This window comes from Dendropsophus ebraccatus, chromosome 1 (genome assembly GCF_027789765.1).
Source record: "Dendropsophus ebraccatus isolate aDenEbr1 chromosome 1, aDenEbr1.pat, whole genome shotgun sequence".
Lineage (NCBI taxonomy): Eukaryota > Metazoa > Chordata > Amphibia > Anura > Hylidae > Dendropsophus > Dendropsophus ebraccatus.
In genome coordinates this window covers 206,208,988-206,232,117 of record NC_091454.1, presented here as the reverse complement: position 1 = coordinate 206,232,117, position 23,130 = coordinate 206,208,988, and the positions used below count along the sequence as shown (strand labels likewise).

Sequence of the window (23,130 nt, the reverse complement as noted above, 5' to 3'; positions counted from 1 at the left end):
ATACTGTGACTGGGTAACACCGCCACTCCAGACCTGACCGATACCGCCATACTGTGACTGGATAACACTGCCACACCAGACCTGACCAATACCGCCATACTGTGACTGGATAACACTGCCACACCAGACCTGACCAATACCGCCATACTGTGACTGGATAACACTGTCATACCAGACCTGACCAATACCGCCATACTGTGACTGGATAACACTGTCATATAAGACCTGATCAATACCGCCATACTGTGAATGGATAACACCGCCACACCAGACCTGACCAATACCGCTATACTGTGCTGGATAACACTGTCATACCAGACCTGACCAATACCGCCATACTGTGACTGGATAACACTGCCATACCAGACCTGACCAATACCGCCATACTGTGCTGGATAACACTGTCATACCAGACCTGACCAATACCGCCATACTGTGACTGGATAACACTGCCATACCAGACCTGACCAATACCGGCAAACTGTGACTGGGTAACACCGCCACACCAGTCCTGACCAACACCACCATACTGTGACTGGATAACACCATCATATCAGACCTGACCAATACTGCCATACCGTGACTGGATAACACCGCCACACCAGACCTGACCAATACCGCCATACTGTGACTGGATAACACCCCCATACCAGACATGACCAATACCGACACAATGTGACTGAATAACACTGCCATATGGGTAAATACAACCCTGCAGGTATACAGGACACTACAGGTATACAGGACCCCAAAACTATACACTACAAGTGCACGGGACCTCCACAAAACTATATACTACAGGTATACAAGACCCCAAATTTTACACTACAGGTATACAGGACCCCAAAACTATATACTACAGGTATACAGGACCTCCACCAACTATATACTACAGGTATACAGGACCCCAAACTATACACTACAGGTATACAGGAACTCCACCAACTATATACTACAGGTATATAGGACCCCAAACTATACACTACAGGTATACAGGACCTCAAAACCATACACTACAGGTATACAGGACCTACACCAACTCTATAATACAGGTATACAGCACCTTCACCAACTCTATACTACAAGTATACAGGACCCCAAATATACTACAGGTGTACAGGAACTCCACCAGCTATATACTACAGGTATATAGGACCCCAAACTATACACTACAGGTATACAGGACCTCCACCAACTCTATACTATAGTTATACAGGACCCTCAAACTATTTACTACAGGTATACAGGACCCCCGAACTATATACTACAGGTATACAAGACCTCCACCAATTATACACTACAGGTATACAGCACTAACTATATACTACAGGTATACAGGACCCCCAAACTATACAGTACAGGTATACAGGACCTTCACCAACTGTACACTGCAGGTACTGTATACAGGACCTCCCTCAACTATACACTATAGGTATACAGCCCCCCCAACTATGCACTACAGATATGCGAGACCCCTAAAAACTATACATTGTGGGTATACAGAACCCCTCCAACTATGCACTACAGGTATATACTAATTCCACTGATTAACTCAGATGAAACAATACCTTTAGCTTGGCCTCCTGGACACCTTAGAACAAATCTAATTAACACACTGACACTTTATACCCGGGCAGCGCCGGGTACATTTTCTAGTATATATATATATATATACATACTAAATCTATTGTACTATGTTGTATGATTTTTTTTTATTTTTTTTTTAAGAGAATTTTTTTTTATTTCTTTATTTTTTATTAAAAAAAAATTATATACTTTCTTTCCCCTTAGGTTTATATAACTTTGGTACGGTTCACATTAAATGCGCTTAAAGGGAACCTGCCACCCCCCGTGTCGGGGTGACAGGCTCCCGACCCCCCGCTACAGCCCCCTATACTCACCTGATCCCGCCGGGTCCCGCTTCTGGATCCGGGTGGGTCACGGAGATATCAGCCGCTGCAGCCCAGCGCGCGCGCTGAGAGATGAGCCCAACGCTCATAGAGAATGACGGAGAGTCCAGCACTCCGACTTTAATTTTTGTGGAATTTCGAGTGGATTACACGCCACTCCAAATCCCCCCTGTAAAAAATGAGCAGTTTTGGCTCCTATAGGTTTCTATTGGATTTCCACACATTAATACACACGGTGGAATTTTCCGTCCAGAATTTCTGTGTGGAATCCGCGTTCTCCCCCAAAGAATTGGCATGTCAATTCTTTGGGCAGATTATGCTAGAGGAATCCTATAGAAGTCAATGGGGCTTAAAGTGATTGTCCAGGGAAAATCTTTTTCTTTAAATTCAACTGGAAAGTTATATAGATTTGTAATTTAGTTCTATTTAAAAATTGCCAGTCTTCCAGTACTTATCAGCTGCTGCATTTCCTGCAGGAAATGTTGTTTTCTTTCCAGCCTGACACAGTGCTCTCTGCTGCCACCTCTGTCCATGTCAGGAACTGTCCAGAGCAATAACAAATCCCCATAGAAAACCTCTCCTGCTCTGGACAGTTCCTGTCTCGGACAGAGGTTGCAGCAGAGAGCGCTGTGTCAGACTGAAAATAAAACAACATTTCCTGCAGGACATACAGCAGCTGATAAGTACGGGAAGACTTGAGATTTTTACATAGAAGTAAATTACAAATCTATATAACTTTCTAATATCAGTTGATTTAAAAGAAGAAGATTTTTGCTGGACAACCCCTTTAAGTGGATGGCCATCATTTAATGGCAAATAACGGCCATTATTTCAAAGCAATGGCGGTTATTTAAAAAAAAAAATAATTATTTGCCATTAAATGATGGCCATCCACTTAAAGGGGTCATTCAGCAAAAATCTTTTTCTTTCAAATCAGCTGGTTTCAGAAAGATATATAGATTTGTAATTTACTTCTATTTTAAAAATCTCCAGTCTTCCAGTACTTATGAGCTGCTTTATGTCCTGCAAATAGGGGTGTATTCTTTCCAGTCTGACACAACGATCTCTGCTGCCACCTCTGTCCATGTCAGGAACTGTCCAGAGCAGGAGAGGTTTTCTATGGGGATTTGCTACTGCTCTGGACAATTCCTGACATGGACAGAGGTGGCAGCAGAGAGCACTGTGTCAGAAAAAAAAAACATACAGCAGCTGGGAAGACTTGAGACAATTACAAATCTATATAACTTTCTGAAACCAGTTGACTTGAAAGAAAAAGATTTTCACTAGATAACCCCTTTAATTTCAACAGTGTGTGAACATAGCCTTTCTGTGTTTTTAATCCACTCCTGGTTTTGTTTGCAAAATACTGACCAAAATACTGTCTGAGAACAAAGCTTAAAACCTTAAAGGGAGTGTCCATGATTAAAAAAGCCTGGCTGTTTTCTTTACAGAACAGCACCACTCTTGTCTTCAGTTTGTGTATGGTATTGCAGCTCAGTTCCATTGAACCTTTATACCCCTATCAGTTTAGTTTTTAGTTATGAACCGTCACCCAAAGCTGAACAACATACTCCAGACGAGGCTGCATCAATGATCTGTACAGTGGTAATATTATGTCCCTGTCCCAAAAGTCAATTCCACATACATGTCACTATCCGTCTTTTTTTTTTTTTCTTTTTTTTTTTGAGTTGGATTGCAATTTATGAACATATTAACAAACAGAAAAAAATAAAATTAATTCAAAAATTAAATAAAAAAATTAATTAATGGATATATTCCTCCATATCTACGTGAACAGCTGTTTGTATCTGTCCTGGGGTTATTACAAGCTCATTATCCCATTAAGTTTGTGGATTGGCCCTCTGGTCTCTGTTCCTCGGCTTGCATTGCCCTCAGTAAACATCTCCGCTGTTTTGACAACTGGCTGGAGAGTTTCTGTTTTGTCTAAAATGGAATGGCACATGTGAGGGCTGGGGACATTAACATACAAAAATGTAAAAAGAAGGGGGGAAAAGAGGATTTGGGAGCATTCTGTATCCTTACAAACAGGTATTGTCCCTATGTATTGTAGTCGCCGTACACTGTCTGCTACAGAACATTAATTGCTTATTGACTTGAATCATACAGTAAATCAGACAACAATTCACGTCTATGTGTTTATTTGGTGATAGAAGACGGATACGCCAAACGAGCTGGTCTTATACTAGAAACTTTATAAGGGATTGTCTGCAAAGATTGTCATTCAGGACAACAGCATCATAAGTTACAATGATATTCATTAGGTAATATTGGCCCAGATTTGACAGATAATCAGCCTGTGTAATAGAGCCTTTATACTTTCTATACCGCAATCAATAGCTATTGGTGATATCTAAAGACAACACTTTCTGGCCACCAACCTTCAAAGTACTATATACAGCAAGGCAAATAAAAAAAGGTGGCCTCAAGTTCCAGGACAAAACATTTTTTAGCGTAAGGACCTGTGTGAACCAGGGGACCTGCATGTGGTACACGGGGCAATATGGTTTGATCAAATTATATACCGACATCCTGGCGTTGTTTTTTAAAATAGGCCTAGCGGCATTAGTACCAGCCATAGGTGTGATGTGCAGCAGCTCCTTTCTCTCTATGTCGTATTTTTTAGTTCTCCCTTTTCTGAGCAGTTGGCACTCCCCTTCATAAGACCGACATGACCCAAATTGGCAGGATATACCTGTGCTCACATGTCAGTACCTTATGTCTTTCCCATTCTGTCTGCAGCAGCAGTGGTGAGTGTAATACCATATTCATACTTGTGTTGTTTGGGGGCAGCCTTCCCCGCCGGTGGTGCCAGCTGGGTTTTGGTGGGGTATTTTGGGTTTGGTCCTGTGACATTGGGGTTGCAGGGCCATTCCATGGCCGTCCTTCCCTGCATGTGCACGCTTTGCGGGGTTGGCGGTCGCTGACCGAAACAGTGTGGAGTGAGCGTAGGGATCTGCGTGAACCAGGGGGCCTGCACGTGGTACACAGGGCAATATGGTTTGATCAAATTATATACCGACATCCTGGCATTGGTTTTTAAAATAGGCCTAGCGGCATTAGTATCAGCCATAGGTGGGATGTGCAGCAGCTCCTTTCTCTCCATGTCGTATTTTATTATGTTTAATTGAGTTTCATAAAACATAGTCAATCATTCTTTGTATCCTAAAATAGTACCAATAAAAGTATTTGTCTGGAAAAAAAAACTCATCCCATAAAATGGTTACCTCCCAAAGGAAAAAGAAACACATTATTGACATTGCCACATACGTAAAATAAAGTATCTTATTTCACTGTGTAATAAACATTAGAAAAAACTCAACATCTGCCTCAAAAACAAATTATTGAAAGTATTATATATACATCCTAAAAATATACAGCTCAGCTATATCAACAGAAAATGTTAAAAGTTGTAGGTCTTTAAATGTAAGACAAAAAATAAAAATCTAATATGGTCAGTAACGAAAATACGACATAAAACAAAAAATAAACAATAAAAAATGAGAACACCTAGAAGAAAGTACTCAAATCGAATAATTCCTATTTCTATGCATAACATGCAGTTTTGTAATTCAAAATAAACATATAATTACGATTAAAACATAACTATAGAAGGAAAATTGTAGAAATAGTAATGATTTCTCATTAAGAAATTCAATGGATTAGGCTTTGTTCACACACAGTAAAATAATGCCAAAATATGGCCAGAACATTAAGCAAATTTAGACACATTTAGGGCCTATTGCTGTCATAAATATTACTGATAACCTCTAGTAAGGATCGTAATTGCAGCACAGATTTCCCATAAGGGTGCTTTTAACACCTACCGGATCCGCAGCGGATCTCACTTCTGCGGATTCGCAGAGAGATCAGCTGCGGATCCAGTATCAATTCACCCCTATGATAGCACATACTCGCAGCGGGATTGACATCCCACTGTGAATATGTGCTTTAACCCCCCCACTGTCCGCATCCCCGTCGCCGCATCCCCCATCCCCGGCCGCATCCAGCAGCTGAGCGGGACCGGAGCCGGGAGACTCACTGCAGCCGCGCCGCCGAGCAGGTACTGTATGCTCTCGGCGGCGGGCTGCAGGATGCGGCTGGGGATGGGGGGATGCGGCCGGGGATGGGGGATGCGGGCGTCGGCGGCCTGCAGGTTGCGGCAGGGGATGGGCTGATGCGGCCGGGGATGCGCCGATGGGGCTGCGGACAGCGGGGGGTTAAAGCACATATTCACAGTGGGATGTCAATCCCGCTGCGAGTATGTGCTATCATAGGGGTGAATTGATATCGTTGAGATATCAGAATACAGAAGCGTAATCATTTTAAACTATTCCCATTCATGTAACTATCACCTTGCCATCTTTTGTTGATCCGCCAAAAACATGGATTATGGATGCGAATTACAGATGAATTTTTTTCAGATTGCGGATGATTGCAGACATCATAAATGGTCCGGAAGAACTACTGAATCTGTGAATGCCTAAGACAAAAATATTTAAAACCGACTGTAGAAGTGGTTGACAAAAAGTGCTGTTTTTGAGTAACATATTATTGCCAAAAAAAAAAAAAAAAAGTTTTCTCTGTCGGTTCCACTCCTGGTCTTGAAACTACAGTACTGACCGAAATACTGTGTCAACTGAGCCTAAGGATATATAGACATCATCAATGGGACCCTCTCCATCACTGAGACCACAGATTCACTCACAAACCGTGGATTTAGCTGTGGTGGTCCCGGTCTGTCCACATATTGTATGGTCTTCAATTCATTTGCATGAATAGCATGTAGAGTAACAACATTAAAAACACCACAAAAGGAACTTAAATGAACACATGAAATGCATGCATTAAAAAATTTGTCACTACCCTTGATATGTGAGAAAACTTACGAATAATTTACTGTGAGGTCAACCTTGTGGGTCATAACTGGCTGTCTTTATCCATGTGAGACAATGCCCCAGCTTTGGAAAGAACGACCGGCAGGGTGTCAATATACAGTTGGGGTGGATCGTTTGAGAGATTTGCAAAGTGAGTAAATCATTGTTCTGGCAATTTTTTTTTTTGAAAGTTCCTTTAAGTCAATGCAGCAACCCTCTACATAAATATTAGCAATATTTATCAATTTAAGTCAATGCAGCAACCCTCTACTAAAAACTTAGCTGTGAATATTACTTCAAATTTCTATTAAAAACAATGGATTTGGACTTATCGGACAAAAATAATTGTTGGTATAACCTAATGGTTTTAATAGAAAAATATACTGGTCAAGGTTTATTGGTATCGTAAGGAGTCAATAAACTTTCAGCCATTAAATGGTCAAACATCATGATTACATTAATTATTACTCGTAAATGAGCTGATCAATAGCTACTACTGGATGTCAACACATTAGTTCCATCCAATCTACATCAATGATCAGCAGTACAAAGCTCGGCCAGATAACGGAGTAGAACAGTAGCAAGAAAAAAACACCCCTACGTAACACCTGTACTATCAATATTTTCTCTAAATAAAAATGACCCCTTTGATGTTGAACTATCAAATGCGGAGTAAATAAAGATGTCCTGAAGGTCGTCTGGCACGTCAAGGTACGTCAACATGGATATTAAAGGGAGGGGGTATTCCCTTTTTATTGCATAGATGATAACTGCTAGATCGGGGGGGGGGGGAAGTCCAACTGTTGAGACCCCTGCCAAATGCTAGAACAAAGTGCTCCCTGTTTAAATTCAGCTGGGAATTTTGCCAGTCAACGTATGAGACTGCTTCAAGTATCCCAGTAAAGAGCTTGATTAGTCGATCAGGTTTGGCCGACAGTATACAGTAGGGTCTACAGTGGCCTCCTGACATAATATGTTGGTGGAGAAAAGTATCAGGCCAGCTGAATTTTGTTCTAGGACAGATAAGCTGCCACCAGAGCAGTCTGGTAGTGGCTTACGCCTTCCCTCCCAGTAGAAGACATGTAAACTCTAAACATTTAGGTCACATAAATTTTGGGCCATGCGATGTATGGGCAGAAGAGATAGCAGTCCGGAGAGTTACTGAAAACGTATGACCAGCTCTAGCCAATAATCACCCCATGTAAAATGGTCTTCACTTCATGAGTATCTATCTTCCTGGACATGCCTACACTTGTGGTGTGTTCTATCAAGGATCCTCTCTCATTTATCAGTCAGCTTAGTGAGTTTCTAGGCACCAACTGAGTGGCAGAAAGATGTCATAGACTAGACAAAGTAGAAAGCAGAGTGTGAGATAAAAAAACAAAACGCAATTAGACAAGGTGGAGATGTTGTTTGGAGCTGAGAGAATGGCTAAAGACATGGTTAGATCTAACTTTTGTTTATTAGAACAATTGTTCACCTGCAATTAACAAAGCACTAAAAAAAACAGTGGCTAATAAAGCTAACAAGGTGTCCGTCTGTCTACTTATCTTAAGAAACTGGTGCAAATCTTGTGTAAAATATTGTTACATCGAGTAAAGGGTAGAAACAAGGGTTTATCGGTAATCAAATTGGTGGCCTACAAAAACACATAATGACATAATGCATAGCACATGGAATCTCTATGGCTCCATATTATGTGGCTGTTATATGGCTTCTTACCGAACCGAAGTATGAAAATATTTCTAAACATTAGACAAACCTAGGTTGATGGTTGAACAACCCACCATACGGGATCAATGTTTTCAGGCTAAAGACAAATGCTCCTTCTGGTGACATTTTAAGAATATTTTGAAAACATTCTTTCCTGAAATATCGTCTACAGACAAAAGTCGAAAATTAAAAAAATGATTGACTTATTACATGTTATCAGTCGGCTGAAATTAAAGTCAGTTTTTAAATTTTACCCAACAAATGATTGTGTTGCTTAAAATCATCAATTTTTTAACCTTCTTTTATCTAATTTGTATGACTACCATTTCCGTGTTCCATCCTTGGTTGATATGGCATGGTTGGTACCCCTCGATGCCCAGGAAAGTTTAGGTGCTCTTAACAGTGTGCTTGGTCCAGTATGGAATAACGTGCGGACACCATATAGTTGTACAAAATGTTCCTTATTTGTCAAATATTGGACAAGAGGTCCATAAGGTTGGAAGCCGTGAATATCTCCCTAATACAACATACAAATTTTTTTTTTTTCCTGTTGGATCAATATGGAGGAACTTTCTAAGGGGAATTTTTGTCATTTTCAGTTTCCTAGTTTGCATTTATTCTTTATGCCAATATCAAATGCATCAAAATGATCATATTCTGAATTTGGGCATTTCTCAAACCACTTGCTTAAGGGGCTCTCCCATCTCTCCATTGATGGTTCATGTTGGAGGAGAAAAGGATGGAGTTCAACTTTAGGAAGCTAAGCCGTTGACAAAAGTGTCCGGCATTAGCTTTCCTACCTCTCCACATTTAGAAAACATACATGCTTGCCTGAGCCGGGCATGAAGTATGGGGTAGTGGAAGAAATAATTTTTGGCCCAACAATTTTTTCGGTCAACCGCTATCTAAAGTGTATGGCCAACTTAAATTTTTATTTGTGTTATTTTCCACTCCAGAATAAATGATTGTCAGATATGGGCAAACCCTTTTTCTTAGACTGATTTCCCAAAGAAATCTGCCAATGCATTGTCTTGCTTCTCGGAACCCAATAGCAAGTCTTAAGTTCATCTTCTACTCTCTAGGGAAAGGGAGCACCCTGTAGACATTCTCCACTCTGTGAGGATCTTATACATGGGGTGGATTGTAGTAATTCATAATTTACTCATTAGGATATTGGCATAGGGTTACTGGGTTTTAGGGCTGTATAACACAGGACAATTTTTCGTCGATAAACGATCTCAAATGACCGCTATGACGAACGATCTTAAATCGTTCACCTTATTACACAGGACGATGATAGCTACTTATGGTGGTTCTTGTTCTCGTCCTTTTCTGGCTGATAGACCAGGGAACGACCGAACATGTTATTTCATCAAACGATTTGTGAACGATCAACAATGAAAATAGGTCCAGATTCTCATTGGTCGTTTAATCGCTGCCTGCTATTACACGACACGATTACCGTTTAAATGATCTATTGATTTTTCGAACCATAATCGCCCCGTGTAATACGGCCCTTAGAATCACCTCCCATATTCCAGCACCATCATGGGCACTAGGCCAATGTTTGCTCTAATCCGGAGAACTAATTCCAAGTGTTAACTGAAACTAATGAGCCACATTATACCCGAGCAATCACTTAGGCTTAATGGATTATCATGGACACTTAGTAGCAAATTAATCTTCGCTAATTCTCAGCTCTCGGTCTACATCCGTCTGCTCTACCACGATTCACGCACGTTCTTGAGTGTCTCGTGAGTGAACCAATGATGTATGAGAGTTCAGACATTGGCCATTAGCATAACAGAAGAAAGTGATTACCAGACATTGGCATGGGCTGGCTTGTGGCACATGATATTGAATAGGTCTAAAGTGTGAAGTGTTTTAGGCGTGAACAAGAGTGTACGCTATATAAAGTCAGAGAGTGATCCCTCACATCAGATTCAGACCAGGGCAGACATGGCTTTACTGAGGACTCTTATCTATTTAGCACTTAATCATGTCATTCTGGCCATTCCTCTCCAGGGACCCAAAGGATTACAAAATTCATTTTATAGCAGGAAACAGACTCATAGAATAAACTACCCGCTCTATATGATGCAGCTTTACCAGTCACTCATCACCGGGAATGCCACCGATCTCTCTGGATTGGAACACCCAGCTCTCCAGGAATCTGACACTGTCCTCAGTCTCAGTGCAAGGAGTAAGTACCTTTTCTTTACTTGTTGACATTTCCATTTACTATGTCTTTACCGAAGGGACTGTCCAAGAATCAAAGCTTATTACCTACCCACTAAGCGTATGTATGAGAGAGAGATCCTCTGACCTCGACCATGAGATCTGGGGCCTTATATCCCTTATTTGAATAGAGCAACAGTCGAGCATGCTTGCTATTGCTTCATTCAAACTCCATGGGATTGGTAGAGAAAGCTTCTCTTCGGCAGTCCAATGGTTGGTGGGGCTCAACCTGTGGGACCCCCACCATCCATTGGACTGCCGAAAGGTGGGAAGGTGTTGTGTGTGAGCATGTAGAAGACCTTTAGGCTCCTGATTTGTGAAATCCTATAGCTAACTTGACTGTCAACTAAATAAGAAGGTGTAGCCTCAAATACTTTTCATTGTGGGATGAGGGTACGGTTTGGTAGACCTACTTAGCATCCAAAATACATCTAAAAAGTTAGCTACAAATCAGTCTTTTCATACACAATCTTATAAAGATATATTGCTCTAAAAATGTAATTATTAGTCTTGAGTCTTGGCTTTTAATGATAAAATGTTGCCTATCTAGGGTTACGCAGATAAGGTGAGGGTGACCGCAATGAGTTTGGCAGGACTAGATGACCATCTAATGTGTATGTAGGTGTCCTTTAGGTCAACAGCTATGGCCAGCTATAGACCTCTGGATTAAGTTCACACATGTTACTTAGTATTGGGGAAAGCCTTATCAGTCCAGTCTTCCATGTTTATCTTACTCCTCCTCTCACGTGATGGATGGCTGGCTAGCAGACTGTACCACGGGGCTAATGCTCATTATGTCATTAGATTTTGTGTATTCGGCTTAGGTCTTGTACTAGTACCCGTACAGTTGTCTCAATACACATCCCATGTTGTGACATTTGGCCAAATAGTTTTTGTTTTGTCTGACAGTAGCTGACAGGACGCATGCGAAAAGGGGGGGGGGGGGGTGAATACACAAAAGATGTTCTCAGGACACTTTGCATTTTTGACTGTCTGGATTCTAATAGACCTTTTTGTGTATTCTTTAGGTTGCACTGAAGAAGGAGACCGCTGGATGATATCTTTTGATATGTCTTCTATCTCCAGCAGCACTGAACTAAAGTTGGTGGAGCTCAGAGTTCGGTTTCCTCTCTTTAAAAAGACACATACCATCACGGTAGAGATCTACCATTCAAAGGAAGGCCAAGACAAACTCTTCATGGGATCTTTTAAGACTAAGCCTACAACTCAAGAGGATGAAACCTGGAAGATCTTTAATCTGACCAGAATTCTTCAAAATTCCCTCTATCGGGGAGAGTCAGAGTCACATGTAGAATATATCCCAGCCGAGGACCTGCTACCCAGCAGAGCTATAGATTCTGGTCAGAATCCACAGCACAACACAGAACCTCTCACCGGTACACCTTTTCCATTGGACAGAGCCACACTTGTTGTCTTCGCGAGGGAGAAGCCCACCAGAAAACATTTTGGTTCTCCAAGCCTTATTCAGACTGTACAGTCCTCAAAGTATATCATGTCGGAAAGAACAACCAAAGGAGGTGGACTAAGGAGACAAAGGAGGAACCACAGCCCAAAACATAACATAATAGTCAATAATATACAAGCCAGAACCAAAGAGATCGGTGCACCTCTTTGTAGAAGAGTAGACATGTGGGTGGAGTTTGATAAGATTGAATGGGGCAACCGCATTGTCTACCCAAGAAAATATAACGCCTATAGATGTGAGGGAACATGTCCAATTCCACTCAACGAAAGCTTTCAGCCGACAAACCATGCCTTTATAAAAGTAAGTATCAAACATGTATATTTAAATATTCATATTCTACAAGTTATATGTACTTTTTATATGGCCAATACAGCTAAGAAAATGTTATGTTTGTTGATAATGGATAAGAATACCTTAAAGAGAGGGGCCCTTGTTCTCATGATGTGAGGGTCCCAGTGGTTAAACACCCCTTAATGAGTCTATAGAAGTATTGATTATAGGAATACCCTTGCTTAAGTGCTTAAGTGGCTTCACCACCCCAGACATCAAAAGCATATTAATAATCAGGGACCTCTACCTGTTCAATTCTTTAGAGGTTCCGAAACCAACATAGCCAGTTAACCAGGTGGAATGAGGGACCTAAGTTCTGTGGGGGGTTCAACTTTCAGACTTTTACAGGGGAACGCCTGCGAAATTCTTTTTCTTTCAAATCATTTGGTGTCAGAGAGTTATATAGATTTGTAATTTACCTCTATTTAAAAATCTCAATCCTTCCAGTACTTATCAGCTGCTGTATGTCCTGCAAGAAGGGGTGTATTCTTTCCATTCTGACACAGTGCTCTCTGCTGCCACCTCTGTCCGTGACAGGGACTGTCCAGAGCAGTAGCAAATCCCCATAGAAAACCTCTCCTGCTCTGGACAGTTCCTGACATGGACAGAGGTGGCAGCTGAGAGCACTGTGTCAGACTGGAAAGAATCCACCGCTTCCTGCAGGACATACAGCAGCTGATAAGTACTGGAAGACTGGAGATTTCTAAATAGAAATTACAAATCTATATAACTTTCTGACACCAGTTGATTTGAAAGAAAAAAACAAATTCACCCCTTTAAGGCATATCCTGTGTATATTCCATGATTGACAATGGTAGAAAAGCTTAGAAAAGATAGTAGGTTTGTGCGATTTAGGCTCTGTTCACAAACTGGTTTGAGACTCCTTCAGAAAATGCAAAAACTTCAACAGAATCACAGTCTCCATTATTAAAGGGAATCTGTCAGCACCTATGGAGGGGGAGTGGTGATGGCTTTGTGCCGCACTTTGGCCCGCCTCACCACTACCTCCTCCCAGCTTGTATTGAATATTCATGGCGTCCCCTGGCTTCCTAGCGACGTCATCTGTAGCTTCCTGGTTCAGTGTAGTGAGCGCACTCTCCCGCGGCGCGATTCACGAATGCGCCGTAGTGTGTCGGAGCGGCACTGAGCGAAGCCATTGAGGGCATAGGCTCTGGCCCTCAGTGCACCTGCGCTGCTCCGACACACAACGGCGTATGCGCAAATCACGCCGCGGGAGAGTGCGCGCACTACACTGAACCAGGAAGCTACAGATGCCGTCGCTAGGAGGCCGGGGGACGGGTGCCATGAATATTCAATAAAAGCTGGGAGGAGGTAGTGGTAAGGCGCGCCAAAGTGCGGCATGAAGCCATCACCACTCCCCCTCCATAGGTACTGACAGATTCCCTTTAAGTCAATAGAGTCCATTTGGCACTATCTGGATCCGGATCCATGATAATATTATTAAAGGGATTATCCAGCGAAAATCTTTTTCTTTCAAATCAACTGGTTTCAGAAAGTTATATAGATTTACTTATATTTAAAAATCTCAAGTATTCCAGTACTTATCAGCTGATGTATGTCCTGCAGCAAGTGTGTATTCTTGCCAATCTAACACAGTGCTCTCTGCTGCCACCTCTGACCATGTCAGGAACTGTCCAGAGCAGGAGAGGCTTTCTATGGGATTTTGTTAGTGCTCTAGACAGTTCCTGACATGGACAGAGGTGGCAGCAGAGAGCACTGTGTCAGACTGAAAATGAATATACCACTTCCTGCAGGACATACAGCAGCTGATAAGTTTGGCAAAACATGAGGTTTTTAAATTGAAGTAAATTACAAATCTATATAACTTTCTGAAACCAGTTGATTTGAAAGAAAAATATTTTTGCTGGATAATCCCTTTAACAGAGCCTTATACATACATATATATATATATATATATATATATATATATATATATATATATATATGAACCATTGATTGTTATTCATAATAATATTGTATCAGTCCGTGACTAATTTTTTGGTTGTTTTTTGTGTGTGTTTTCAGAGCCTGGTCAAGCTGTATGATGCAGAAAAAGTGGAGTGCTCCTCCTGTGTCCCTGTGAAGATGAGCGCACTGTCAATGCTCATATATGAAGATGAAAATGTCACGCTAAAACACCACGAGGACATGGTGGTAGAAGAGTGCGGATGTAACTGAGGGGTTTCCCATGTGTTGTTGAGAGCGCTTATCTCTGTACATACTGTATATAAAAAATTTATAGAAATACATATATATTTTATTTTGAATACCTTATAGTGGACATTTTTATTGTGCTTTTCCACATTTACAAGAGTATAATAGTAGTATGATAGAAATAATTATAGGGGTTGGGGGAGGGCGCATAGTATATACAGTACATTGCTTGTACATAGACTCCCTCAAAAGGGTTATTTATTTCTCCTATATACGCCCCCTCAATCATCATTTCTGTCTATGGCTATGGTCCGGGTCATTGGCCCCTTGAAACCCCCAAAAAGGTTAAAGGGGTTGTCCAGTGAAAATATTTTTCTTTCAAATCAACTGTTGTCAGAAAGTTATATAGATTTGTAATTTTTTTCCATTAAAAATTTTTAAGTCTTCCCATACTTATCAGCTGCTGTATGTCCTGCAGGAAATGTTTTATTTTCAGTCTGACACACTGCTCTCTGCTGACATCTCTGACCGAGACAGGAACTGTCCAGAGCAGGAGAGGTTTTCTATGGGGAGTTCCTGTCTCGGCCAGAGATGTCAGCAGAGAACACTGTGTCAGACTGGAAATAAAACAACATTTCCAGCAGGACATACCGCAGCTGATAAGTATGGGAAGACTTGAAATTTTTTTTTTATAAAGGTAAATTACAAATCTATATAACTTTCTGATATCAGTTGACTTGAAAGAAAAAGATTTTCGCTGGACAACCCCTTTAACCCCATAAATTCCCCCTTCAAATGAGCCTATGTAAAGAAGCAGAATGATCCTTAAGATTGCAGAATCTTGAGAAAAAGTGAGAACAAGGTGAATGCTACAAACTATACAAGACTTGGATGATAATTGGCTTTGTGTAATAAAAGGCAACGAACAACCGACAATCTGCTGCCGTCGCTTCATGTAATAGGAGCGACGGCAGCAGACCGACGCTATCTCCTATGGACAATCTAAAGGTTGCTCAATGGTACCACATCTACTATAAGGGTACAAACACACACACCGTATACGCAGCGTATTTACTGCTGCGATAGGCAGCAAATACGCAGCAGATTAGATCTAAATAACAACACAGCATCAAATCTGCACCATCAAATCTGCTGCGTATTTTCTGCGTATCTTCTGCGTATGCGGTGTGTGTGTTTGTACCCTAACACAGGGTGATGAGAGTCCAATTGTAGATATTCATCTGTGTTAGAGTTTCAATGCCTGACCCATTTCTTCTCGGAGGGATACGCTGGTGTCAGCAGTGTGCCAATAGCTTACCCTTCCCTTCCACATAGAAAACACATGAAGGTTCGGCTGCTCTGCATGTTCCTGTGTATGGGGAGGATGGGGGTGATCATGTCAGCCAAACAATTGTTTAGCCCATAGTTATTAGGTATATGGCTGCTTTAAAAGTAACCATACAGCACCATACACCATACCGCTGGGTTCACACTATGTATATTTCAGGCTATGTATATTTCAGGCTGTATTTGGTCCTCATGTCAGGTCCTCATAGCAACCAAAACCAGGAGTGGATTGAAAACACAGAAAGGCTCTGGTCACACAATGTTGAAATTGAGTGGATGGCCGCCATATAACAGTAAATAACGGCCATTATTTCAATATAACAGCCGTTGTTTTAAAATAACAGCAAATATTTGCCATTAAATGACGGCCATCCACTCAATTACAACATTATGTGAACAGAGCCTTTCTGTGTTTTCAATCCACTCCTGGTTTTGGTTGCTATACAGCCTCAAATATACAGCCTCAAATATACGTAGTGTGAACCTACAGGTGCATGTTTACAGATATAGATAAAATAATCCTTTAATCCTTTAATAGTCCCACCATGGAGAAATTCAGTGTGTTACAGCAGCATAGATATTACACATACAAAAAGCTAAAAAGGTAAAGTAAAGGCATTACGATAAAAGTAGGCAAAGAGAAGAAAAGGTAAAAAAAGATACAATAAAAACATTAGACTGTTTTAGTTCTTTTTGTGGAGTGATCTCTGCATGGGTCGGTGTTGGTTGTACAGCCTAACCGCTGCAGGAAGGAAGGACTTCCGATATCGCTCCGTCTCGCACTTTTGGGTGAAGCAGTCGGTCACTGACAGTACTGCCCAGTGCTATCACAGTCTCGTGCGTAGGATGGGAGTCATTCTCCAGTATGGAGCTGACCACTGACAAAATCCTTTGCTCCCCCACCACCTGCACCGGTCCCAGGGGGCTTCCAAGGACAGAGCTGGCCCTTCTGATCAGCTTGTCCTGTTTGTTCCTATCCCTGGTTGATATGCCATCCCCCAGCAGGCCACTCCGAAGAAGATGGCTGATGCCACTACAGAGTTAAAGAAAGTCCTAAGGAGTGCCCCCTGGACTCCAAAGGCCCTCAGCCTCCTGAGCAGGTAGAGCCTGCCGTGGTCCTTTCTGTACACTGTGATCATGTGATCAGCCCTGTCCAGCTTAATATTGAGGACCACACCCAGATATTTATACGTGTTCACTGTCTCAATGTCCGTCCCCTGGATGTCCACTGGACTTGGAGGGGGAGATTTATCAAACATGGTATAAAGTGAAACTGGCTCAGTTGCCCCTAGCAACCAATCAGATTCCACCTTTCATTTTCCATAGAGTCTCTGAGGAATGAAAGGTGGAATCTGATTGGTTGCTAGGGGCAACTGAGACAGTTTCACTTTACACCATGTTTGATAAATCTCCCCCATAGTGCGTATAACAGCATAAAGTCACAAAAAACTTTGTAAAAGCAATAAATAATAATAATAATAATAATAATAATAATAATAATAATGATAATGGAACAAATAAGAGAGCTCATAGGAATAACGGATCTCAATCAGCAGGGGAGGCAGCACCAAGAGAAGGAGAACAGTACAAACCATGGCAAGAATCAAACAGACCAAGCCAACAAGAGTGAAGGTCCTGAAAACACCCAGAACAATTAAACTCTGGCTAAGGCTGGGTTCACACTATGTTTTTTGCAATCTGTTTCTTTTTTTATGTTTTTTTGCAAAATAGGATGAAAAAAACGATGTATTTGTGTACATCCATATTGATCCGTTTTTCCATTGACTTGTATCCATTATAAAAATAAAACAGATCAAAACGCATGTTTTTTTTTGTAACAATAATAATCTGGGTTTTTTTTTAACGTACACAAAAGCGTACTTGACTGTATTTTCGTGTATGATAAATAAAAGAAAAAAAAAAGATGCATTTTGATCTGTCTTATTTTTAATGGAAGTCAATGGAAAAATGGATAAAAAAAAAAACATATTGCAGTGTAAAGTGTAGTGTGAACCCAGCCTAACATAGAGGTTATCCACAGTCCCCCAATTTTTATTAACTTATTAGGGAAGCCTCCCATTATATAAGAAAAGAGAAGAATTCACTAAGCTTCCAGTTGAAAAAAATAGCTTTCTTAGCGTAGAATAACAGATACTCTGACTGTACAACATCACCCAAGGAACAGTAGAGAAACTTTCGAAATTCTAATTCTTAGCTATCCAAGTGTCTGTTGTATAAATTCCGGGACCTCCCTTATAAACAGGATTTTCCGACTAAACCGAAAACACTTGAAAAGCAGAATTTTTTAAGGCTAAACATATGAAAGGCTGATTCATTGATTTGGGGAATCTTATTGCAGATTCGTTCATCTCTAGCGGCAGATATATTACAAGATATATTATTAGAGGCTAATAAACAGAAGTGAGTATCTTTTCTACTTTCCACTCCATTATATATTGTTGTATTTTTATATACAAGTCAGTTAAGCTAGTATGGAAACATTTATGCCACGCAACAAGATCCCCACTGTGGTATCATTAGTTTAGCTGTAGGGAGCCATTAGGTTGACATATCCCTACAACCCATTGGCTTTTGACGCAGGGGTCATTTAGATCATTAGGTCATTAGGTGTAAAGAGTAAAGCACCAGCCCCTGGCTTCCCTGCTATATATACAAGGCAGGAGTCCAGTGTTAGACCAGTGAGGGAGAGAACTGATCACATCTCCTGAGATGGGAAAGCCGCACCAGATCTACACAGAGATGACCTCATTCACCGTTGCTCTCTATTTTCTATACTTCTGCGCAGTCAGGGCCATGCCAAAGCTTTTAGATACAGAGACCCGAGTTGACTTGCCAGGGACTAATATGGGATTAAAACTTTCTTCTTCACTTTTTGAAAAGCGACATTCACTGGACATAAAATATCCCCAATATATGATGCAGCTCTACCAATCTATAACTAAGAATGACACCAACCTCTTCAGCCTACAGCGTCCGGACATCCCCGACTATGACTCCGTACTAAGCCTAGTCGCAAAGCGTGAGTATCACAATCCTTCTATGTTCTTGAGTTTATCTTTCAATACATATAAGAATAGTTTTAATTTGTCATTTTGTAATTTAAATTTTTTTTTTTTTTTTAAATAACTTAAACTCTCAGCAGAGCTTTAGATGGCCATAAGTTGACCTGGTCCTCTTGGATAGATGGAGATGGATGACTGACATCCAGACTCACCCCCGCTGAGAAGAGGTGTTAAAGCATTCAATGTCCCATTTAGTTTTGTGTATTGGGCTTTCAAAAATATCCTCTTACTAGATGTAAAATACAGTCTGTGTCTTCACATATGGAAAGTGCTTATGTTGCCCGTGCCTTGGTTCTTCAGCATGCCAATCCTTTTCTTTTTGTCTTTTTCAGATTGTAAGATGGTCGATAATCGGGTAATGTTATCCTTTGACATGTCCTCAATCTCTGCCGGCAATGAATTAAAGTTGGCACAACTCAGAATCCACCTTCCTTCTTTTGAGATTTTCCAAAATTTTACTTTGGAGATTTATCACAGTAAAGAAGGTAACAAGATCTTCCTTGGGTCCTTCAAAGTTGATCTTTCAGACATAAGAGAGTCTCCATGGAAAACCTTTGATCTCACTAAAATTCTCCAGTACTTCCTCCTCGAAGTAGAAAATAATTTAGAAGAATTAATGAAAACTAAATTTCTGACAGAGAGAAACACAGACACTAATGTGGACATGGACTCTATTACAATACATACTCCACATAGAGTCTATGAAAGCATGGACGAGAAAGTTGTCCTGGTGGTGTTTACAAAGTCCTATGACAGCATGTCCGGTTCTCTAAGTCTTATCAAGACAGTAGAGTCCTCTAAACATGTCACACTGGACAAGGCCAATAGACTTTCAGGCATTAGGAGGCACAGAAGAAATAGAATTGAGAACCATCATCTGTTCATGAACAATGCTCCAGCCAAACCTATAGAAAGTGGGAAACCCCTCTGCCGTAGAGTCGACATGATCATAGACTTTAGTAAACTTGAAATGGGAAGCTGGATCATCTACCCTAAAAAATATAATGCCTACAGATGTGAGGGCGCCTGTCCGATCCCACTGAACGAGACCTTCAAGCCAACAAACCATGCCTATATGAAGGTAAGATCAAAGGCTTGGTACTAATCATTTTAAAAATTAAAGTCAAGTTTCTGGCTAAGCTTTTCTATGTCTTAAGGAGTCTATACACCTTCAATAACTATCGGCCAAAGGATTATCCCGCCGACAGTTACCTCACCCGTCCTCCCCATACACATGAACATTTGGTGTGGCCGAATATTCATGTGTTCAGTGTTCTCAATGGGGGTGGTGTGGAAGCCGCAGCCAGACACCTCTGGTAGTGGCTTATCTCTCGGAGAATAGAAGAGTCAGGCAGTGGCATCATCTTTCAATGGAGACTTAGAAGCTCCCAATATGGCCCCAGCCGTGAGATCGACCTGTTTTAGTATAAAGTATATGGGGACTTTTAGTAGTTTAAAGAATCTAAAGATGGCCATAAACCTTCAAGAGTTGTTGGCCGAACTCGTGGCCCATCCCATACACATGCAAGTATGGTTCAGCATGTATGTGTATGTGTATGTGTATGTGTAACATGTATGTGTTCTCAATAGGCAGAGGGTTATCCAACATGGCCGATTCTTTCCCCCAATGACATCTTCTGTGGTAGCGTTGGCATACCTACATACACATAAAAATTGCTGAATTTGGCAAATTGGGCGACTTTGTACTTTGTTCAGGTATCTTTAATCTACGGAAAACATATTACTATCTTCATCAATCTTGCAGGGAAGCATGATGACAATATGAGCCAGTTCTCATTACAATACATAGGAATTCATTGTTGATTGTATGAAAATAATTCCTGTGTGAATGACCGTTGTCTCAGTAGTCACTAATCTATTCCTCTATTTCAGAGCGTATTGAAGCTGTACCATCCAGAGAGGGTGGAGTGCCCGTCCTGTGTACCCATAAGGATGAGCCCGTTGTCCATGCTGTACTATGAAGGCAATGATGTCGTCGTAAGAAATCATGAAGAAATGATCGTAGAGGAGTGTGGATGCAGCTAGCCATTTCCCTACGTCAAATAGACTGTATATATTGTACATAGGTTATTGTATATTTATTTATGAAAAAAATCTATATTATGTTTAAGTGATTTTTATATTTAATAAAATTATTTTATGGCATTTTATAAAAATAAAGAAATAAAGCACTGAAAAAGACTTTATCTCTGGATAAGAAAAAAATATGTAAAGTTCAAGAGTCCACACCATAGGCAGAATAAGGGCCCGTTCACACTACGGAATTGGCTCCAAACTTCTGTGCGGAATCCCCTCACATGGACTCCCCTAGCCAAATCCTGCCTTCTATCAACTCATGCCAATTCTTTGAGCAGAGAGGTGCGCAGAGCGGAGGCGTGCGAGCCCTCCCATTCAAACAGATAGAAGGCAGCATTCTGTAGTGTGAATGGGCCCTTAGGCCCTGTTCACACATTTTATAAATTTATCTGTGATTATGGATCCACAATTACGGACAAATCTAAGGCACATTGATTTCCATTGGGCTATTCACGTTGTTCGTAGCTTTACAGATCCACAATCCGTGTAAAAGAAAAAATAGGACGTGTCTTAGTATGGGCCGTAATTGCAGCACAAATTCCCCCATAGAAGTCTATGGGAGTGTCCGTAATTTTTTATGGAAGATTAGAGATCAGATAAAGATTAGAGATCAGATAAATTAGAGATCAGCTTTCCCATTTTACGGATTACGCATGCACTATAAAGATTTTTTTTTGCAGATTGAGGGCAACGATTGGGGACATAATAAATGGTCTTGCAAAACTACTGAACATGTGAATGAGGCCTAACAATGACAGAACAGCAGCTATAGAAAGGGCTGCACAGGATTAGAGTAAGACGTTGCCTTCCTTCAAAAATGGTGCTTTACCTGTCTAAAAAGGGCAGAATTAAATCAACTGGTATTGATACAACTGGTACAGATTTGCAAATTACTTTTATTTAAAAATCTCCACTCGTCCAGTACGTATCAGCTGATGTATGTCCTGCAGGAAGTGGTGTATTTTTTCCAGTCTGACACAGTGCCCTCTGCTGCCACCTCTGTCCATGTCAGCAACTGTCCAGAGCAGCAGCAAATCCCCATAGAAAACCTCTCCTGCTCTGGGCAGTTCCTGACATGGACAGAGGTGGCAGCAGAGAGCACTGTGTCAGGGTGGAAAGAATACACTACCTTCCTGCAGGACATACAGCAGCAAGAAACTTCTTACATGTTATAGCAAAAGACTGAATTATAATGGAGCCTATGGAACTTCCGTCAGTCACGTTTCTTGGAAGTTCTATTATAATTCTTTTTAGTCTGTACATTAGCAGTGAGAGGGGAGATGAAGGGGTAGAGTGTGTGCTGCTCAGAACGCTGCGGCCGGAAAGATCATCCGGCCAGGATGATCTTTGCAGAGCCCGGACGTTCCGTGACCCGGCCGATCTCTTACAGCGTGTGAACATAGCCTAAGGTCACATGTGGCTTGAGGTTCATGTACAGGTATAAGTTTGGATCCACAACCAGACATTCTGATGTGATATGAAGACTTTCGATGAGTAGATGATAAAGCTGGGTGCTATAAGAAGTGTTACCTCTGAGGACTGCGCTATGTGGATTGACTGGTACATGAACCATCAAGAATAACAAAGCATCAGACAGAAGACATGTCTGAATAGGCCGAATCCACATCCTACACCTCAGCGCCTCTCAGGCTTCTCCTCACGTCTGGTGACTTCTAATGACTTTACAATAAGAATGGCTGAAATCCCAGTAATGTGCAGGGTAATAAACAATTCACCCGGAGCTCCGAATAAGCACAAGGACAACATATTCAACGGACCTATGTACTGTATATCATATGTGTATATACAAATCTATCTCCTATTGATCTATCTATCTAAAAATCAAAAAGCATGCA

The 23,130-nt window shown here is 41.1% G+C and overlaps 2 protein-coding genes across 2 annotated transcripts; both read left to right on the top strand.

Annotated features, from left to right (window-relative positions):
• Positions 1 to 10,477: 10,477 nt before the first annotated feature.
• Positions 10,478 to 14,771, top strand: LOC138784193 (nodal homolog 2-A-like). The gene is made up of 3 exons (XM_069959703.1): positions 10,478 to 10,721; positions 11,785 to 12,542; positions 14,619 to 14,771. The coding sequence occupies exons 1-3, from the start codon at positions 10,478 to 10,480 to the stop codon at positions 14,769 to 14,771; spliced, it is 1,155 nt and encodes a 384-aa protein (XP_069815804.1).
• Positions 14,772 to 18,824: 4,053 nt separating this feature from the next.
• On the top strand, positions 18,825 to 21,223 carry LOC138784189 (nodal homolog). The gene is made up of 3 exons (XM_069959700.1): positions 18,825 to 19,134; positions 19,510 to 20,258; positions 21,071 to 21,223. Exons 1-3 carry the CDS (start codon positions 18,825 to 18,827, stop codon positions 21,221 to 21,223), a joined length of 1,212 nt encoding a protein of 403 aa, XP_069815801.1.
• Positions 21,224 to 23,130: the final 1,907 nt, after the last annotated feature.

Bases quoted from the DNA above. Each gene is read 5' to 3' on its own strand.
- LOC138784189 (XM_069959700.1), top strand. From the start codon at position 18,825: ATGGGAAAGCCGCACCAGATCTACACAGAGATGACCTCATTCACCGTT. The intron at 19,135-19,509 runs GTGAGTATCACA...TGTCTTTTTCAG, and splicing joins ACTAAGCCTAGTCGCAAAGC to ATTGTAAGATGGTCGATAAT. The intron at 20,259-21,070 runs GTAAGATCAAAG...CCTCTATTTCAG, and splicing joins CAAACCATGCCTATATGAAG to AGCGTATTGAAGCTGTACCA.
- LOC138784193 (XM_069959703.1), top strand. From the start codon at position 10,478: ATGGCTTTACTGAGGACTCTTATCTATTTAGCACTTAATCATGTCATT. The intron at 10,722-11,784 runs GTAAGTACCTTT...TGTATTCTTTAG, and splicing joins CCTCAGTCTCAGTGCAAGGA to GTTGCACTGAAGAAGGAGAC. The intron at 12,543-14,618 runs GTAAGTATCAAA...GTGTGTTTTCAG, and splicing joins CAAACCATGCCTTTATAAAA to AGCCTGGTCAAGCTGTATGA.